Below are 21804 nucleotides of genomic sequence, written 5' to 3'. Positions count from 1 at the left end.
AAATTATACCAATCAGCTTCTCAGACCACAAAGGTATGAAACTAGAAATAAATTATGCAGAGTAAACAAAAAAGCCTACAAACACATGGAGGCTTAACAACATGCTCCTAAGTAATCAGTGGATCAATAACCAAATGAAAACAGATCAAGCAATATATGAAGACAAATATCAACAATAACTCAAGACCGTAAAATCTGTGGGATGCAGTGAAGGCTGTGCAAAGAGGGAAGTGTATTGCAATACAGGCCTACCTCAGGACAAGAGAACAATCCCATATGAACAGCCTAAACTCACAATTAATGAAACTAGGAAAAGAAGAACAAATGAGGCCCAAAGTCAGTACAAGGAAGGACATAATAAAGGTAAGAGCAGAAATCAATAAAGTTGAGAAGAATAAAACAATAGAAGGAATCGATGAAAGCAGGAGCTGGTTCTGCATGAAAATAAACAAAATAAGAAAATAAGATAAACCCCTAGCCAGAATAACCAAGAAAAAAAGAGTCTACACACATAAACAATCAGAAATGAGAAAGGAAAAAATTGCTAAGGACATCACAGAATACTATGAAAAATTACATGGTAACAAACTGGATAACCTAGAAGAAATGAACAACTTTCTAGAAAAATGCAACCTTCCAAGCCTGACCCAGGAAGAAACAGAAAATCTGAAGAGACCAATTACCAGCAATGAAATTGAATGGTAATCAAAAAACTACCTAAGAACAAAACCCCTGGTCCAGACTGCTTCACTGCTGAATTTTATCAAACATTTAGTGAAGACCTAACATCCATCCTCCCTAAGGTTTTCCTAAAAGTAGAGGAGGAGGGAATACTTCCAAACTCATTCTATGAGGCCAGCATCACTCTAATACCAAAACCAGGCAAAGACACCACAAAAAGAGAAAATTACACACCAATATCCCCGATGAACACAGATGCAAAAATACTCAACAAAATATTAGCATATCAAATTCAAAAATACATCAAGAGGACCATACATCATGATCAGGTAGGATTTATTACAGGGATTCAAGGATGGTACAATATTCAAAAATCCATCAACATCATCATACACCACATCAACAAAAAGAAGGACAAAAACCACACGACCATCTCCATAGATGCTGAAAAGCATTCAACAAAATTCAACATCCAACAGAGATTAAAGATGGTGGCGTGAGAGGTGAGACAGAGGCTTCCACCTAAAACCACATATAATACGAAAATATAATTAATACAACTAACCCTGAGAAAGCAACAGGAAAGAGGACTGCACCAGACTACATACACCTGGAGAAAAGAACAGACCTCACACACCAAAGATACGGCCCAGAGGGACCCAAGCCCTTCCCCCACCCCAGCTCACTGACGGAAGGAAAAGAAACTGAGCAGGGAGGGAGTGGAAGCCTGGGACTGCTGAATACCTAGCTCTGGAGATCTGCTCTGGGAGCACAAACCTACATTTCATGGTGCTTTCATCATACTCTCGTGATTACGGGATTGTAAAGCTGAGACAGGTGGAGTTCCTGGGGAGAATGGGATTCCAGCCGCTTGTGGAAAGCAGGGATCCATATCTGGCTGCTCTGGGACAAATGCTTATACCTGTGTGCTCGGCCCACTGGTTCAGGCAGTGGAGGCCGGCATACCAGCCGGAAAGCGGGAAACAGCTAGCTCTTTCCTCCCCCCAGGCACCAATACCACTCCCCTACGATCACCGACATTGCTTCAGAGGCTGAGCAGCTCCAGAGAGTAGAGCTTCTGAACACTAGAGGGCGCCATATACAAACATGAAACGCCAAAGGAACCTGGTCCAGAGTAAAATTATTAATACAAATCCGGAGAAAGATTTAAATGACATGAACCTCGTGACTCTTCCTGAAAGGGAAATAAAAATAAAAATCATTAGCATACTAATGGAGGTACAGAAAGATATTCAAGAATTCAGGAATGAATTCTGGTCGGAGATCCAATCCTTGAAGAACATAATGGAGGGTATTAAAAGCAAGCTGGATACAGTAGAGGAGACAATAAATGAAATAGAAACCAGAGAAGAGAAATACAAAGAAGCTGAGGCACAGAGAGAAAAAAGGATCTCCAAAAATGAAAGAATACTGAGAGAACTGTGTGACCAATCCAAAAGGAACAACATTTGCATTATATGGATACCAGAAGAAGAAGACAGAGAGAAAGGGATAGAAAATGTCTTTGAGAAGGTAATTGCAGAAAACTTCCCCAATCTGGGGAAGGAGATAGTCTCTCAGGCCATGGAGATCCACAGATCTCCCAACACAAGGGACCCAAGGAAGACAACACCAAGACATATAGTAATTAAAATGGCAAAGATCAAGGATAAAGACAGACTATTAAAAGCAGCCAGAAAGAGAAATTAGATCATATACAAAGGAAAGCCCATCAGGCTAACATCAGACTTCTCAGCAGAAACCTTACAGGCCAGAAGGGAGTGGTATGATGTATTTAATGCAATGAAGAAGAAGGGCCTGGAACCAAGATTACTTTATCTGACAAGATTACCATTTAAATTTGAAGGAGGGATTAAACAATTTTCAGATAAGCAAAAACTGAGAGAATTTACCTCCCACAAACCATCTCTACAGTCTATTTTGGAGGGACTGCTATAGATGGAAGTGTTCCTAAAGTTTAATAGCTGTCACGAGAGGAAATAAAACCACAGTAAAGAAAGTAGAACAGCTAATTACTAAACAAATGCAAAATTAAGTTAACTATCCCCAAAGTCAATCAAGGGATAGACAAAGAGTAAAGAATATGATATCTAATATATAAAGAATGGAGGAAGAAACAGGAGGCAAAAAAGAAAAGAACCTTTGGATTGTGTTTGTAATAGCATATTAAGTGAGTTAAGTTAGACTTAGATAGTAAGGAAGTTAACCTTGAACCACTGGTAACCATGAATCTAAAGTCTGCAATGGCAATAAGTACATACCTATCGATAATCACCCTAAATTTAAATGGTCTGAATGCACCAATCAAAAGACATAGAGTCACTGAATGGATAAAAAAAACATGACCCATCTATATGCTGCCTACAAGAGACTCACTTTAAACCCAAAGACATACACAGACTAAAAGTCAAGGGATGGAAAAAGATATTTCATGCAATTAACAGAGAGAAAAAAGCAGGAGTTGCAGTACTTGTATCAGACAAAATAGACTTCAAAACAAAGAAAGTCACAAGAGACAAAAAAGGACATTACATAATGATAAAGGGGTCAATCCAACACGAAGATATAACCATTATAAATATCTATGCTCCCAACACAGAAGCACCTACATATGTGAAACAAATACTAACTGAATTAAAAGGGGAAATAGAATGCAATACATTCATTCTAGGAGACTTCAACACTCCACTTACTCTGAAGGACAGATCAACTAGACAGAAAATAAGTAAGGACACAGAGGCACTGAACAACACATTAGAACAGATGGACCTAACAGACATTTACAGAACTCTACACCCAAATGCAGTAGAATACACATTCTTCTCATGTGCACATGGAACATTTTCAAGAATAGATCATATACTAGGTCACAAAAAGAGCCTCGGCAAATTCAAAAAGATTGAAATTCTACCAACCAGCTTCTCACCGCAAAGGTATGAAACTAGAAATAAATTATGGAAAGAAAATAAAAAAATCCCACAAACACGTGGAGGCTTCACAACATGCTCCGAAATAACCAATAGATCAATGACCAAATAAAAACAGATATCAAACAATATATGGAGACAAATGACAACAATAACTCAACACCGCAAAATCTGTGTGATGCAGCCAAGGCCGTGCTAAGAGGAAAGTATATTGCAATACAGGCCTACCTCAGGACAAGAGAACAATCCCATATGAGCAGTCTAAACTCACAATTAAGTAAACTAGAAAAAGAAGAACAAATGAGGCCCAAAAGTCAGTAGAAGGAGGGACATAACAAAGATTAGAGCAGAACTAAATAAAATCGAGAAGAATAAAACAATAGAAACAATCAATGAAAGTAAGAGCTGGTTCTTTGAGAAAATAAACAAAATAGATAAACATCTAGCCAGACTTATCAAGAAAAAAAGAGAGTCTGCACACATAAACAGAATCACAAATGAGAAAGGAAAAATCACTACAGACACCACAGAAATACAAAGAATTACTAGAGAATACTATGAAAAATTATATGCTAACAAACTGGATAACCTAGTAGAAATGGACAACTTTCTAGAAAAATATAACCTTCCAAGCCTGACCAAGGAAGAAATGGATAATCTGAAGAGACCAATTACCAGCAATGAAATTGAACTGGTAATCAAAAAACTACCTAAGAACAAAGCCCCTGTGACAGATGGCTTCATTGCTGAATTTTATCAAACATTTAGTGAAGACCTAATACCCATCCTCCTTAAGGTTTTCCAAAGAGTAGAAGAAGAGGGAATACTTCCAAACTCATTCTATGAGGCCAGCATCACTCTAATACCAAAACCAGGCAATGACACCCACAAAAAAAGAAAATCACACACCAATATCCCTGATGAACATAGACGCAAAAATACTCAACAAAATATTAGCAAACCGAATTCAAAAATACTTCAAAAAGATCGTCCACCATGATCAAGTATGATTTATTCCAGGAATGCAAGGATGGTACAACATTCGAAAATCCATCAACATCATCCACTACATAAACAAAAAGAAGGACAAAAACCACATGATCATCTCCATAGATGTGGAAAAAGCATTTGACAAAATTTCATTTGACAAACATTCATTCATGATAAAAACTCTCAAAAAATGGGTATAGAGGTACCTCATACATAATAAAGGCCATATATGAAAAACCCACAGCCAATATCATACTTAACAGCGAGAAGCTGAAAGCTTTTCCTTTAAGATCGGGAACAACACAAGGATGCCCACTTTCCCCACTTCTATTCAACATAGTACTGGAGGTCCTAGCCACAGCAATCAGACAACACAAAGAAATAAAAGGCATCCAGATTGGCAAGGAAGAAGTTAAATGGTCCCTGTTTGCAGATGACATACTATTGTACATAAAAAACCCTAAGAAATCCACTCCAAAACTACTAGACATAATATCTGAATTCAGCAAAGCTGCAGGATACAAAATTAATACACAGAAATCTGTGGCATTCCTATACACTAACAATGAACTAGCAGAGAGAGAAATCAGGAAAACAATTGCATTCACAATTGCATTAAAAAGAATAAAATACCTAGGAATAAACCTAACCCAGGAAGTGAAAGACCTATATCCTAAAAACTACAAGACACTCCTAAGAGAAATTGAAGAAGATAGCAATAAATGGAAACACATCCCGTGCTCATGGATAGGAAGAATTAATATTGTCAAAATGGCCATCCTGCCTAAAGCAATCTATAGATTCAATGCAATTCCTATCAAACTACCAACAGCATTCTTCAATGAACTAGAGAAAAATCATTCTAAAATTCATATGGAACCACAAAAGACCTCGAATAGCCAAAGCAATTCTGAGAAGGAAGAATAAAGCTGTGGGCATTACGCTCCCCAACTTCAAGCTGTACTACAAAGCCACAGTATTCGAGACAATTTGGTACTGGCACAAGAACAGACCCATAGAGCTATAGAACAGACTAGAGAGCCCTGATATAAACCCAACCATATATGGTCAATTAATATACAATAAAGGAGCAATGGATATACAATGGGGAAATGACAGCCTCTTCAACAGCTGCTGTTGGCAAAACTGGACAGCTACATGCAAGAGAATGAAACTGGATTATTGTTTAACCCCATACACAAAAGTAAACTCAAAATGGATCAAAGACTTGCATGTAAGTCATGAAACCATAAAACTCTTAGAAGACAACATAGGCAAACATCTCCTGAATATAAGCATGAGCAAATTCTTCCTGAATGCATCTCCTCAAGGAAGGGAAACAAAAGCAAAAATGAACTCATGGGACTACATCAAACTAAAAAGTTTCTGTACAGCAAAGGACACCATCAACAGAACAAAAAGGCAGCCTATAGTATGGGAGAATATATTTTAAAATGACATATCCAACAAGGGGTCAACATCCAAAATATATAGAGAACTTACATGCCTCAACACCCAAAAAGCAAATAACCCGATTAACAAATGTGCAGAGGCTTTGAAGAGACAGTTCGCCAAAGAAGAAATTCAGATGTCCAACAGACACATGAAAAGATGCTCATCATCACTAATTATCAGGGAAATGCAAATTGAAACCACAATGAGATATCACCTCACACCAGTAAGGGTGGCCAGCATCGAAAAGACTAAGAACAACACATGCTGGAGAGGATGCGGAGAAAGGGGAACCCTCCTATACTGCTGGTGGGAATGTAAGCTAGTTCAGCCATTGTGGAAAGCAATATGGAGGTTCCTCAAAAAACTAAAAATAGAAATACCATTTGACCCAGAAATTCCACTCCTAGGAATTTACCCAAAGAAACCAAGATCTCAGATTCAAGAAGACATATGCACCCCTGTATTTACTGCAGCACTATTTACAATAGCCAAGATATGGAAGCAACCTAAGTGTCCATCAGCAGATGAATGGATAAAGAAGTTGTGGTACATATACACAATGGAATACTATTCAGCCATAAGAAGAAAACAAATCCTACCATTTGCAACAACATGGATGTAGCTAGAGGGTATGCTTAGTGAAATAAGCCACACAGAGAAAGACAAGTACCAAATAATTTCCCTCATTTGTGGAATATAACGATGAAGCAAAACTGAAGGAACAAAATAGCAGCAGACTCACAGACTCCAAGAAGGAACTAGCAGTTACCAAAGGGGAGGGTGGGGGAGGGTGGGGGAGGGTGGGTGGGGAGGGAGGGTGAAGGGGATTGAGGGATATTATGATTGGTACACATGGTGTGGGGAGTGTCACGGGGAATACAGTGTAGCACAGAGAAGACAAGTAATGACTCAGTGACATTTTACTACACTGATGGACAATGACTTCAATGGGGTATGGGGGGGACTTGATAATATGGGTGAATGTAGTAACCACTATGTTTTTCATGTGAAACCTTCATAAGAGTGTATATCAATGATACCTTAATAAAAATAAGTAATAAAATTAAACATTTTTTTTAAAAAGAATCATGATACTATCAGGAAGGAGGATATGAATAAAATGCCACGGGTTCTATACTAACCGAGAATAAGTAAAAGAATCAAAAGCTGATAACCATCTAATAGTATATTTGTATTCAGAACTAAAGCAAATTGCACACAGGTACTAGCATACATAGACTAACTGATGTGATGTGATTACTGTCTGTAGGATAAATATTTCAGTGTGTTAGAATATTAATCTTGCTAAACAAATATGCAAGCACTAAAGTAAATAAACATTTCAAAGCAGTACGTACAAACTAATCCCTAATTTACAAATTTCCCATGTAAGCCAATGATTTGAAATTCATGCTGCTTGCTCCCAGTAGAACACTGACAATGCTGTAAACAATGGCTGAATTCCTAACTTGGGCTGGAAAAGCTTATTAAACCCTGAAACACATATCTTTGTGCAGAAAAACAGTAGAAAATACTGCTAGTAAAATAATAGCAATTGAACAAAACAGTGAAGCAGTAATACTGAATGAGAAATTGATATCTTCTTTTAGAAAACCTGGGTATCCTGCAGGGCTCTCAAACTCAACATGTCTAAAAATTCATGAATCATCTGTACCTTCCATATGGCCTCCCCTTCTAGTACTGATTTTAGTTGGGAACAACACCAGTCACCCATGCAAATCCTTGTTCACCCTCCCTTACATCAAGTCAATGACAAAATCCTACTGTTTTTGCTTCCTTAGATCAGCATTTTTCAAACTATAGATGACAACCCCATAAGAAATCAATTTAGTGGGTAGTAACGAGAATTTTCTTTAATGGAATGAAAAATATTTGTGTTCATTCATAGTAAAAACAAATATTGTTTTTTGACGTTTCTTTGTGTGCTGAGTAATGAAATAAAATGTTTATCTTCCCATGCGCTGCAGTGAAAAGAGAATGAAAAGCTTTGCCTCAGTCAGTTCTCAAATTTGTCGCCTCCTATTCCATCTGCCTTTGTTTAGGCCTTAGTTGGTATCCATACCTCCAGTGTTGTCCCCTTGTGTCTGTATTCTGCAGGAGAGATTTTTCTAAAACATAACGTGAGCCTGTTACCTACCTCTTTAAATGGTGTCCTGGCCCCCTGTCTCCTCAAAGATAAAGGCCAAGCTCCTCTGCCTCCTTCAGTGATCATTCCCCTGTCAACTGTCTCTAAAAATGTCTTCTGCTATGTCCCTGCCACAGATTTTACACTCCATCAGTACCACCAATACCCTAGGATCAGGGGTCCCATGCTTATTCTGGAAAGGGCTGGACTGTAAATATCGTAAGTTTTGTGCATCTCTGTTATATGTTATTCTTTGTTTTGGGGGGTGTTTACAACCCTTTAAAAATGTAACAATTCTTAGCACATGCACTAAAAAAACAGGCTGTGGGCTAGATTCAGCCAGCGAGCCATAGTTCGCAACAACTGCCATAGGTTGTAAGTAGTTTACCCACTTCTTATTGGTTATGCTTCTATACCTTTCCCCAGGCTGTTCTCTCGGCCTAGAATACCTCTCCCCATTTCTGTATCTGGCTACCTAGTATTTGTTCAAGTTCTACATCGTATCGGATATGCCTACTCAAAATGAGGTATTTGTACTAGCAGCAGCATGCAGCACTGCCTGGAAACCTGTTAGAAATGAAGAATCTTAGACTCCACTGAAGACCCAAAAATCAAAACCTGCATTTTAACAGGAATCCCAGATACTTCCATATGCACATTTAAGTTTGAGAAGCACTGTTCTAGCAAAACTGCTCTGAGCAACTAGTACTAACCCAGGTCACCTGTTCCTCTTCTATGTCAACTGCACTTAGCATACTGTACAGAAATTATCTCTACGCATCTGCTTCCCCACAATCATCTGAATTCTTTATAGGCAGGGCCATGTCCTACTTATCTTTGAATTTCCAGAACTCAGCATCATACTTAGAATGTAGCAGAGTTCAGTTAGTGTTCACTAAACCGAAATAAACTAAGCCTCAATTTTCTCATCTATGAAATGGACGTAATAAGACACATCATATAGAATTATGAGAATAAAATGAGATAAATATGGAACATTTCACACAATGCCTAGAATAGTAATAGTCTATCAGTCTTACTTTCTTCTGCACTAAGTGGTATATTAGTCAATCATTTAAAATTCCATTTAAGAAAGCATTTGTGAAATAACTTCAAGAAGAATATAAAATTAAATTTACCTAAAATTTCCTCTACATAAAGACTATGGAAATGAAAATAAAATAAAAGATTATGGAAATATTTTGATAAGTACTAGAGGAAAACAGAGACATACTAAGTCTAATTTATTAAAGATATGACTATAAATTAATTATTTTCTTTTTCTTCTTTGCACTTCCATTAATTTGGTTATAATGTTGTTTATGAAATAATATATTTTAACAGAAAAAGAATGCCAACAATAGAAAAAGCATGTTTTGAAAGAAATGTACATTCACAAAATATTACAAGGTCAAAAAATATCAATTATAGTGATTTAATTTGATGATTGTAAATTTCTGTAGAATGGAGATTACCTCTTAAATCTAGTATATAAAGGTGGGTAACAAATGTTTTCTTATTGGAGAAAAACACACTTAGGTCTTTCTTTTTTCTTGATGGAGACATGTCATCTACTGTTAAGATTACTACTATTTTTTAATAATTATTATCAGATATTATTTTCTTGGGCCTTAAGTAGAAGTAACAGGGAGAGAAAAAGGGAAAAGGCTAAGAAGAGACGCATGAGGGAAGAAGAGAATGGGAACAAAAAAGAGAAGAGGGGAAAAAAGATTAAAGACAAGAAGATACTGAAGAGAGATAGGAAAGGAAAAGAAAGTCAAAAAGGACAGTAAGATAAGTAACTGCCCAAAATAAAATAATTTAGAAGCATTAACATGTACAATAGTTCAATCTCACTAAGGCAGCATGAAGGGCCGTGCTGCCTGATCACACTTGGGGCAGAGGGAGTACAGGCAGAGCTAGTACAGGCATTAACTAGTAGTAAGGCCAACAGAAGCACATGCATATGGCCACATGTACTAGACGCAAAGAATGATGACAAGTGGGAGTGACAAGATAGTGAGTGCATCAACTGACCATTCACACTACAAGTCAGGAAACAGCCATACTTTTCCACATCTACCGCTGCGAACAACCCCAAGTCCTTCGCTCTCCGAGCTTCAGGTATGATTTTTTTGTTTGTAACTTCTCAGAAAGTGCCTAGTAAGTAGCAAATTCAGCACTAGAGGCAGCTTCCCAGGTTCATCCTGCACCTTTCTGAAGGTGCGCTCCCAAAGCGCTCTGAGTTTGCCATCCACACCCAGCAGCTGCTCAGCATTCCCAGTGACTGTGCCAGACAACTAATCTGGATTTATTTCCTGCTGACTTTCAACACAAGCATATACTCACTACAAGCAAATAACTTAAGGAGCTCTTACTACTTTACATTGGTCAAGGAGAAACAAATATTCCCACTCTCAACTATTCAGTTATATGAAATAATAAATCACGTGCTGCCATGTTAGTCTCCAGGGGCCTGTATCAACTCTAAGAGCTTATTCCGTTTCAGGAAGCAGCTTACTTCCTCCTTCCAAGCAAGTTTCACCAAAAATAACAAAGAGTAAACTTTCAAGCTGAATGTGATTTTCAAGGCCTTCAATTCCAGATTTTATTTTGTTGAAAGTTCTTTCCCTGTCATCATTTGAAAGGGTCTTTATCGGCCTAACAATTCAGGATTTGTTTCACAGAGGGTTTCTGAAAACTTTTTCAAAGTTAGATATTTAATTGCATCAAGGTAACTTCCAAATTAGCCCACAATAAACACACACTGTTCTTGGTTTGGCAGAAAATGAATACTAGTGTAAAAGCTATACTTTACAGACACATGTTTCCAGCCATATCATTTGATAAAAATTACAGAACCATCTCAAATGGGGACATACTATTTCTTGACTTTTGTGTGGTTAAGTCATTCACTTAAATATTTATTTAAAAATCTTGACATCACCTTCTAAGTGATGGGAAACTGAATCAAAAGCAAACTTTTTTTTACCACTTATGTTATTCATATAACTATCACTGTTATTTTTATTTTATATAATACTAGTCAAGGCTGGAGAATGAAATCTTATTTAAAAACATTCTGGACTTAAACAAAATATAAATGATCATTATGGTAGGTAGATTATTGGGATAAAAATTACTTTAAATTTATAAAGCCTAAAACTGTTGGTAAGATTACAAATTAAACTCACATATACACTCATGACAAATTAAGACATTATACTTCAAATTTTATTTTTTAATATATTTGTTTTTACATTATATGTTATCAAAATCTGTAAATCTAAAACTAGTTTAAAATTTTTTTTTTAATGTTATTACCATTTTTAGGAAAGAAACAAAATCTAACAAAGAATGGCTACCTTAAGAAACATTATGATTCTAGTGTTTTCCCTAAAAATAGTTGCAACCTTGAGTTTGCAGTGCTTGGCCAAAGGCCAGGAGATGTGCTGAGAGCTCAATAAATACAAGGCCATATTTTAAACCTCAGGAGACTGGTTCAGGAGCCAACAAAGCAATTCCCCCTAAATCTGTTCCAACAATCCCTTCTTTCCTCACACACGTACTCCTGGCCACACAGGAATGATCTGTAAAAATGACTCTAATTCTACTTCTTAGCAGAAGACATGCTGAGAGAGTTAAGTGCATCAAAACAGGGAGTTTGTCCAAACAATACCATGACATGGTGCCCTGCCTGTCAAAGAAAGGCTGTTCCATCCTCAAATCAAATTAACTCATTTAGAAAGAGGATAAGACATTCCTGTCAGCCTGCAAAGATGAAGGTAACGAGCTGCAGGTCATGGCTGGGCTCGTGGGGTGCAGGCAATGATAGAGTCATGGCACATGGCAAGGTTCATGAGAGTCCCAGTTTCTCTGGGCCTCCTGGAGCAGAAATCTTCTGAGTGTCTTAAGCAGAGCAGTCAGGAAGCTTGTGCTGACCAGCTCCCTTCACAGCCCATGCCGCAGTGATGATTTAAAGCCAGCGACAAGTCCTCTACATCAAGCACAAGCTGCTGCAAGGAATAAGGTTAAGTCTCCTTACTCAGTAATTTCTAGTTCTGAAATCAAAACAAGGTCACTTTCAACTCTGCTATAAATATTTTAATGTGGAAAGAACCAAAACACCATGAGTAGTCATCCCACCTCCAGTTCCAAAGAAAACACAAATAAATTTAGAACACTGAGTGTAACTACAAAATGTCTTAAAACACATTCCTGGAGATTTTACTAGCATAATTCTTTCAAGCAGCAGCTAGGTTTCAAAAATACCATTGGTATATCTTTTTCTCTACCTATCAATATTCCATTCCCTTCTATATGTCTCTGTATTAAGCGAGACAATTTTTGTGGACAAAATTCCATAGCAAGTTTTATTTTTATTTCCCCTAAACAGACTCAATTGCATCATTATTGTTGTTAAGCACTAAGAAACTGTTCCCATCACTACAGTGAAACTACGTTTTTGATTAGTAATGACCACCTAATTGTTAAACACAAGGGCAACTTCTCACTCATCATCCTCTAATGTTTCTATAAATCTAATGCCAGTAACTCTTCTGCTTCTTAGAACTTTTTCTTCCTTTGGCACCCATGACTCAACACTCTCCCAGTTCTCCTACCTCACAGACAACTCAGTTCAGCTTCCTTTACCAAATCAACTTCCTCTGGCCAAAGAAATGGTCGAGCTTCTGTCCTCAGCCCTGCCTTCTTCCACTACCATCTCTTCCTTACTTGCAAGTCTAACCTAGTCTCATGGCTTCACCATCTCTGTCTCCAGACCTGACCTCTCAAAAACTCTTGATGTACCCTTCCAGTTGAATACAGGACAGCTCAAGGATGTCCCACCTAAAATGCCAAATCTACCAAACACACCAACATACATTACATTCCCAATTTGTTTGTCATCCTGTCACTCACTCAGACACACACACACCATTTAGTCTGTGTGTGTCTTGACTAAGTGGGGCCAGTCACTATGCTAAACGCTTCACATATATCAAATATTTTAGTCATCACAATAGTCCAAGACCAGTCACTATGCTAAATAAACACTTCACATATATCAAATATTTTAGTCATCACAATAGTCCAAGAAAGTAGTTATCTCCATTTCACAGAAGGGGAAACCCAAACAGAGAGATTAAGTAAGTAATCTGTTTAAGGTCACCTAGCTAAAAAGTGGTAGAGTCAGGATTTAAACCTGGCAGTGTGATTTCAAAGATCACACTTTAAGCAACTACACTGTATTACCTTCCAGTTGCCCAGGCCTGAATGCTGTCTATATTTCCACACAGCCAGGCACTATGAACTTAGTCCTGTGACAGCCTCCAAGTCCCTTACATCTCATCTTCTTTTCTATTCTCACTGATGTGACATGATTTTAGTCCTCAATGTCACTTATGTCCTCCTAACTTCCCATTTGCCATCTCTCCATATTTCATCTATTTACCTGTCATTCTCTTGCTCAAAAATCATCAATGGCTCACAGCTCCCTGCACACACAGGATAAAGTCAGAACTCTTTCCAGCCTCATTTACCACCACTCTTTTTCACAGAATCATGTTCCAATTAGACAAGACATGTGTCATTCTTTTTGACTACCCAGCCTCTAACCCCCTTTTTATGTCAGGGAATTCCCTCACTCCCAGTGTAGAAGCTAAAAATGCAAATAGACCCTTCCAGGCCTCCTTTGCAGCTAGGTACTGGCACCTGACCTACGCCATGCCGTTTAGAGGCACCATCCCCTGGTTGTGAATTGGGAGGTGGACTTACAGAACTCTCCCTGGTAGCAAGAACACCTGCAGGGAGATCTGAGTGCCTGGGCCACACCCAGCTTGCAGGGCCAGAGGTGTCCCACAGTACAAGAGCAACTCCTACCCTCTGGTGGCAGCAGCACTTTCCTTGTGGCTCCTCACTGGAGTGACCAATACAGTTCCAGGCTGCAGAGCCTCCATGCCAGGTTGTTCAGCCATCATAGCAATTCTGTGAGTTATGCAACATTCTTCTAAAAAATTCCTTTTTGGCTTAAATCAGGCATTCTGACTGTTTCCAAGTCAGCATCCTACTGGCAATTCACTCAAGGTGCATCCCTCACTCATCTCAGAACATGCCCTTTCCTTTCCTGCCTCGTATAGCCTTGCCCACTGTTTGTTCCAGCCAGAATTCTCCGCTACATTCTACAAGTCAAAATTCTTCCCATCTTTTAAGGCCCAGCACAAGTGCTACTTTACCCATAAATATAACAGCCAAGACTTAATAGGCATTTTTCTAAGGGCCAGAAATTTTCTTCATTTGATCTTCACAAGAATAGTACATAGTAGATACTAGCATTAGCCCTATTTTACAGTTGAGGAAACTGCAGCAAAAACAAATTAAGTAATTGCCCAAGGTCATATAGCTAGTCAACAGTGATGGAGCCAGAATTCAAATCCAGGAAATCTGACTGCTTTTAGCCAGGGAACAACAAATTTCAGCCCACAAGTCAAATCTAGCCCAGCAGCCGAATCTGGCTCACAGCATGTTTCCCTACATACATGATCTAAGAACAGTTTTCACATTTGTAAGTGGCTGGGGAAAAATATCAAAAATAATATTTCATAACCCATGAAAAGTATAGAAAATTCAAATTTCAACATCCATTTTATTGAAGCACAACATATTGTCTGTGGCAGCTTTCATGCTATAAGAGCAGAGTTGAATAGCTATGACAGAGATAGTAAGGCCCAGAAAGCCCACAAAACTTTAAATATTTACTGTCTGATCCTTTATGGAAAAGTTTAAGACCCTGCTTTTAAAAACCACAACACACCATTCTGCCTCTCTTAAACACCTTCCCTGATCCGTAACTTTCACCAAGCTGGAATACATCATTCCCTTCTCTGTATTAGCACAGCATTTGTTTCTCTCTTATAACAGGTAGTCTATTTTGCTTTGAATTACACTTGACTTATTTTTTTCCCCAAGCAGACTGCAAATTCCTTGAAGGCAGGAAGTAATGTTTTTCACTTTGTATTCCTCTTGGTGCACACTTATTTTTACAAGTCAGTAAATATCTGCTAACTTTAAATAAAAAATTGCAGTGTAAACTTTTAAACAGATTTTCCTAACATGAACATGAATTATAGATATCACAGGCAAGACTCCATACTGGCAGAATGGATAATAATGAGAAACTTCAACACCTACTAGTTGGTGTATAAACTGGTACAGACTTTCTGAGGGGTAGTTCTGCACTGCTCATCTACTACCTTGGAAGTATGCATTTCTTAGAACTTAAAATGTCACTGCTGGAAATTTACACTAAGGAAATAGCAGACTAGTGTGGAAAAATGTGTGCAATAGTAATCACTGGAGTTAACACATTTACTAGGTACATATTGTATGCTGTACACTCAGCTAAGTCCTTGAAATGCAGAATCTCACAACCCTTAGAGCTAAACATTGTTCTGAGCCCTATTTTACAGATGAGGAAGTTAAAACTCAAGAGGTTAATTAATTTGTCCAAGGTTAAGGGATTACAGATGACTTTTTTTTAAGGGGAGAACTACAGCTAATTTTAATTTTGCATATTATTAGTCTCTTCTAACTTTACTACTGTAATCAGCATGCATTATATGTATAATTTTTTAGGGCAGTAAGAGAACACAGAAACCTTAGTCCTATATTTTTTTTCCTTTGGAACTTCAGCGAAAATAACCCAGAACAAAACAAGTAAATGTCATTTTTCATTTACTTTGAAAAGTACAGTACAAAAATCACCATCTTGGACTTTGGAACAAGAATAGTATTTCCTCACCTAAGACAGCCTTGAAAACAATATTCTGGATCCTATGTGTTTCCCATACAGCATCACTCAACCAGTTCTTACAGTTTTACCAATATGCAAATAGAAAATCATGTTGTGACTTCTACTAAATAAAGATTCTTTGGACACGATGTTGAATTCATCCATAATTTTGGCAGTTTAGAGAGGAAGAGCCCTACCCTGTCTGCAAATCTCCAGGGTATTACATGAGCCCAAATCACTAAGTTTCAGACTTTTTTGGATTCAAGTTGTTTTGCCTCTGATCTAAAAACACTAATCCAGGACCTCCTTCCACATTTACACTGAACTAAAACTAACAGTTCCAAGCTAGATGTATTAAATGCTAAGACAGCCACGTATAAAGTTCCTAGTTACAACTTACCTCTTCTGGCACAATAATTAATGGATACTTGTCCTCAGATAAAAAGTTGAAAATAACCCATATTTTAAATGCATCTTCTTCCATAATGAGCAGGGGATTCTTTGTGAGGTTTTTCTTGACACAGAGGGTCCAACACATCCTATTGAATTCAATCTTATCAAAGTTGTCTTGGACCTAAAAGGGAATAAGGAAAAATTCTAATGAACCAATCCAAAATAAATACTATATAAGCTAAGTAAAACAGAAAGACAAGCCTACTATACAGGCCTCCATTTTAATCCAATTAACCAATAACATCTTCTCAGTACAGTTGACTTTTGACCAACGGCAGGGTTAGGAGTACTGACCTCCCACACAAAAATCTGTGTTTAACTTTTGACTCCCCAAAAGCTCAACTACTAATAGCCTACTGCTGACTGGAAGGCTTACAGATAACATAGTCAATTAAGACATATTTCTATATTATATGTATTGCTTGCATTTCCCTTGACTACAAATGGCGCCATGTACAGTCTATGTTTCTGTGTATAAGTTTTGATACATTTTAACGTTTTTGATAGATTTGTGTATATTTTATGGTAGCAAATGATAAAATCAACTGGTATCTACATATCTTTTATGCATTCATGACATACTTAACTTTTTCTTAATTTTCTAATATTTCTAGGCAACATGGTTCATCTGCATGTTTTTTAAATTGTCCCGAATCTCCAAAAATCTTTCCAATATGTTTTTTTTTAAGGGGATTATTTTATTATTTCAGCAGACAGCACCACTACCACAGCGTAATATTTTTTTTTTTGGTATCATTAATCTACAATTACATGAAGAATATTATGTTTACTAGGCTTCCCCCTTCACCAAGTCCCCCCACACACATACCCCTTCACAGTCACTGTCATCAGTGTAGTAAGATGCTGTAAAATCACTACTTGTCTTCTCTGTGTTGCAGAGCCTGCCCCATACCCCCTCCACATTATACATGCTAATTGTAATGCCCTCTTTCTTTTTCCCGCCCTTATACCTCCCTTCCCACCCAGCCTCCCTTTCCCTTTGGTAACTGTTAGTCCATTCGTGGGTTCTGTGATTCTGCTGCTGTTTTGTTCCTTCACTTTTTCTTTGCTCTTATACTCCACATGAGTGAAATCATTTGGTACTTGTCTTTCTCCACGTGGCTTATTTCACTGAGCATAATACCCTCTAGCTCCATCCATGTTGTTGCAAATGGTTGGATTTGTTTTCTTCTTATGGCTGAATAATATTCCATTGTGTATATGTACCACATCTTCTTTATCCATTCATCTACTGATGGACACTTAGGTTGCTTCCATTTCTTGGCTATTATAAATAGTGCTGCGATAAACATAGGGGTGTACCTGTCTTTTTCAAACTGGACTTCTGCATTCTTAGGGTAAATTCGTAGAAGTGGAATTCCTGGGTCAAATAGTATTTCTATTTTAAGCATTTTGAGGAATCTCCATACTGCTTTCCACAATGGTTGAACTAATTTACATTCCCACCAACAGTGTAGGAGGGTTCCCCTTTCTCCACAACCTCGCCAACATTTGTTGTTGCTTGTCTTTTGGATGGTGGCCATCCTTACTGGTGTGAGGTGATACCTCATTGTGGTTATAATTAGCATTTCTCTGATGACAAGCGATGTGGAGCATCTTTTCATGTGTCTGTTGGCCATCTGAATTTCTTCTTTAGAGAACTGTCTATTCAGTTCCTCTGCCCGTTTTTTAATTAGATTATTTGCTTTTTGTTTGTTGAAGTGTGTGAGCTCTTTCTATATTTTGGATGTCAACCCTTTATCAAATCTGTCATTTATGAATATATTCTCCCATAATGTAGGATACCTTTTTGTTCTACTGATGGTGTCCTTTGCTGTACAGAAGCTTTTTAGCTTGATATAGTCCCACCTGTTCATTTTGGCTTTGGTTTTCCTTGCCCAGGGAGATATGTTCATGAAGAAGTCCCTCATGTTTATGTCCATGAGACTTTTGCCTATGTTTTTTTCTAAGAGTTTTATGGTTTCATGACTTATATTCAGGTCTTTGATTCATTTCGAATTTACTTTTGTGCATGGGGTTAGACAGTGATCCAGTTTCATTCTCTTACATGTAGCTGTCCAGTTTTGCCAGCATCATCTGTTGAAGAGACTGTCATTTCCCCACTGTATGTCCATGGCTCCTTTATCATATATTAATTGGCCATATATGTTTGGGTTAATGTTTGGAGTCTCTATTCTGTTCCACTGGTCTGTGGCTCTGTTCTTGTACCAGTATCAAATTGTCTTGATTACTGTGGCTTTGTAGTAGAGCCTGAAGTTGGGGAGCGAGATCCCCTCCACTTTATTCTTCCTTCTCAGGATCGCTTTGGCTATTCGGGGTCTTTGGTGGTTCCATATGAATTTTTGAACTATTTGTTCCAGTTCATTGAAGAATGCTGTTGGTAAATGGATAGGGATTGCATCGAATCTGTATTTGGACAGGATGGCCATTTTGACTATATTAATTCTTCGTTGCCAGGAACATGGGATGAGTTTCCATTTGTTAGTGTCCTCTTTAATTTCTCTAAAGAGTGTCTTGTAGTTTTCAGGGTATAGGTCTTTCACTTCCTTGGTTAGGTTTTATTCCTAGGTATTTTATTCCTTTTCATGTTATTGTGAATGGAATTGCTTTCCTGATTTCTCTATTAGTTCATTGTTAGTGTATAGGAAAGCCACAGATTTCTGTGTGTTAATTTTTGTATCCTGCAACGTTGCTGAATTCCAATATTAGTTCTAGTAGTTTTAGAGTGGAGAGTGGGTATCCCAGTCTTGTTCCCAATCTCAGAGGAAAAGCTTTCAGCCTCTCGTTGTTCAGTATGATGTTAGCTGTGGGTTTATCATATATGGCCTTTATTATGTTGAGGTATTGCCCTCTATGCCCATTTTGTTGAGAGTTTTTATCATGAATGGATGTTGAATTTTGTTGAATGCTTTTTCAGCATCTATGGAGATGATCATGTGGTTTTTGTCCTTCTTTTTGTTGATGTGGTGGATGATGTTGATGGATTTTCGAATGTTGTTCCATCCTTGCATCCCTGGGATGAATCCCACTTGGTCATGGTGTATGATCCTTTTGATGTATTTGTGAATTCGGTTTGCTAATATTTTGTTGAGTATATTTGCATCTATGTTCATCAAGGATATTGGTCTGTAGTTTTCTTTTTTGGTGTGGTCTTTGCCTGGTTTTGGTAATAGGGTGATGTTGGCTTCACAGAATGAGTTTGGAAGTATTCCCTCCTCTTCTATTTTTTGGAAAACTTTAAGGAGAATGGGTATTATGTCTTCTCTGTATGTCTGATAAAATTCCAAGGTAAATCCATCTGGCCTGGGGGTTTTGTTCCTGGGTAGTTTTTTGATTACCGCTTCAATTTCGTTGCTGGTAATTGGTCTGTTTAGATTTTCTGTTTCTTTCTGGGTCAGTCTTGGAAGGTTGTGTTCTTCTAGGAAGTTGTCCATTTCTCCTAGGTTTCCCAGCTTGTTAGCATATAGGTTTTCATAGTATTCTCTAATAATTCTTGGTATTTCTGTGGGGTCCGTCGTGATTTTTCCTTTCTCATTTCTGATTCTGTTGATGTGTGTTGACTCTCTTTGTCTCTAGCTAGAGGCTTATCTATTTTGCTTGTTTTTTTGAAGAACCAGCTCTTGGTTTCTTTGATTTTTTTCTATTGTTTTATTCTTCTCAATTTTATTTATTTCTTCTCTGATCTTTATTATGTCCCTCCTTCTGCTGACCTTAGGCCTCATCTGTTCTTCTTTTTCCAATTTCAATAATTGTGACATTAGACTATTCATTTGGGATTGTTCTTCATTAAATATGCCTGGATTGCTATATACTTTCCTCTTAAGACTGCTTTTGCTGTGTCCCACAGAAGTTGGGGCTTAGTGTTGTTGCTGTCATTTGTTTCCATATATTGCTGGATCTCCATTTTAATTTGGTCATTGATCCATTGATTATTTAGGAGCATGTTGTTAAGCCTCCATGTGTTTGTGAGCCTTTTTGCTTTCTTTGTACAATTTATTTCTAGTTTTACACCTTTGTGGTCTGAAAAGTTGGTTGGTAGGATTTCAATCTTTTGGAATTTACTGAGGCTCTTTTTGTGGCCTAGTATGTGGTCTATTCTGGAGAATGTTCCATGTGCACTTGAGAAGAATGTGTATCCTGTTGCTTTTGGATGTAGAGTTCTATACATGTCTATTAGGTCCATCTGTTCTAGTGTGTTGTTCAGTGCCTCTGTGTCCTTACTTATTTTCTGTCTGGTGGATCTGTCCTTTGGAGTGAGTGGTGTGTTAAAGTCTCCCAAAGTGAATGCATTGCATTCTTTTTTCTCCTTTAATTCTGTTAGTATTTGTTTCATATATGTTGGTGCTCCTGTATTGGGTGCATATATGTTTATAATGGTTATATCCTCTTGTTGGACTGAGCCCTTTATCATTATGTAATGTCCTTCTTTATCTCTTGTTACCCTCTTTGTTTTGAAGTCTATTTTGTCTGATACTCGTACTGCAACACCTGCTTTTTTCTCCCTGTTGTTTGCATGAAATATCTTTTTCCATCCCTTGACTTTTAGTCTGTGCATGTCTTTGGGTTTGAGGTGAGTGAAAGGAAAGGAGCGACACACAGCAGCAATTCACCGGAGAAATCCGCTTTATTGGGGAAAGGTGCTGGGTTATATAGGAAGGGGCATGGGGTGATTGTGGTGTTACTTCTACAGGGCTGGTGGCTATTGGCTAGGTGCTGGGAGTGGGAGTGGGGAGAGGGGTGATTGGCCTTTAGGTGGCGTCATCAGGAACTGAGGACCCGGAAGAGAAGCCGGAAGTTCGCCATCTTACTGGTGGGGGCCCTTCAGTGAGTCTCTTGTAAGCAGCATATAGCTTGGTCCTGTTTTTTTTTATCCATTCTTTTACTCTGTGTCTTTTGACTGGTGCATTCAGTCCATTTACATTTAGTGTGATTACTGAAAGATATGTACTTATTGCCATTGCAGGCTTTAGATTCATGGTTACCAAAGGATCAAGGTTAGCTTCTTTACTACCTTACTGTCTAACTTAACTCGCTTATTGAGCTATTATAAACACAGTCTGATGATTATTTATCTCCCTTCTTATCCCTCCTCCTCCATTCTTCATATGTTGGGTGTCTTGTTCTGTGCTCTTTTTAGGAGTGCTCCCATCTAGAGCAGTCCCTCTAAAATACCCTGTAGTGGTGGTTTGTGGGAGGCAAATTCCCTCAACTTTTGCTTGTCTGGGAATTGTTTCATCCCTCCTTCATATTTAAATGATAATCATGCTGGATACAGTATCCTTGGTTCAAGGCCCTTCTGTTTCATTGCATTGAATATATCA

General features: G+C 37.9%; 1 protein-coding gene across 2 annotated transcripts in view; it reads right to left on the bottom strand.

Moving 5' to 3' along the window:
- The window catches only part of SWAP70 (switching B cell complex subunit SWAP70), a 114659-nt gene that overhangs the window by 22722 nt on the left and 70133 nt on the right, over positions 1-21804 (bottom strand). For both annotated transcript variants that reach the window (XM_036892326.2, XM_036892327.2), the window contains exon 3: positions 16410-16583. In XM_036892326.2, coding sequence (XP_036748221.2) covers positions 16410-16583 — 174 coding nt within the window. The remainder of the gene's footprint in view (positions 1-16409; positions 16584-21804) is intronic.

Source organism: Manis pentadactyla, chromosome 9, assembly GCF_030020395.1.
Source record: "Manis pentadactyla isolate mManPen7 chromosome 9, mManPen7.hap1, whole genome shotgun sequence".
Taxonomy (NCBI): domain Eukaryota; kingdom Metazoa; phylum Chordata; class Mammalia; order Pholidota; family Manidae; genus Manis; species Manis pentadactyla.
This window is presented reverse-complemented; position numbering and strand designations above follow the sequence as displayed.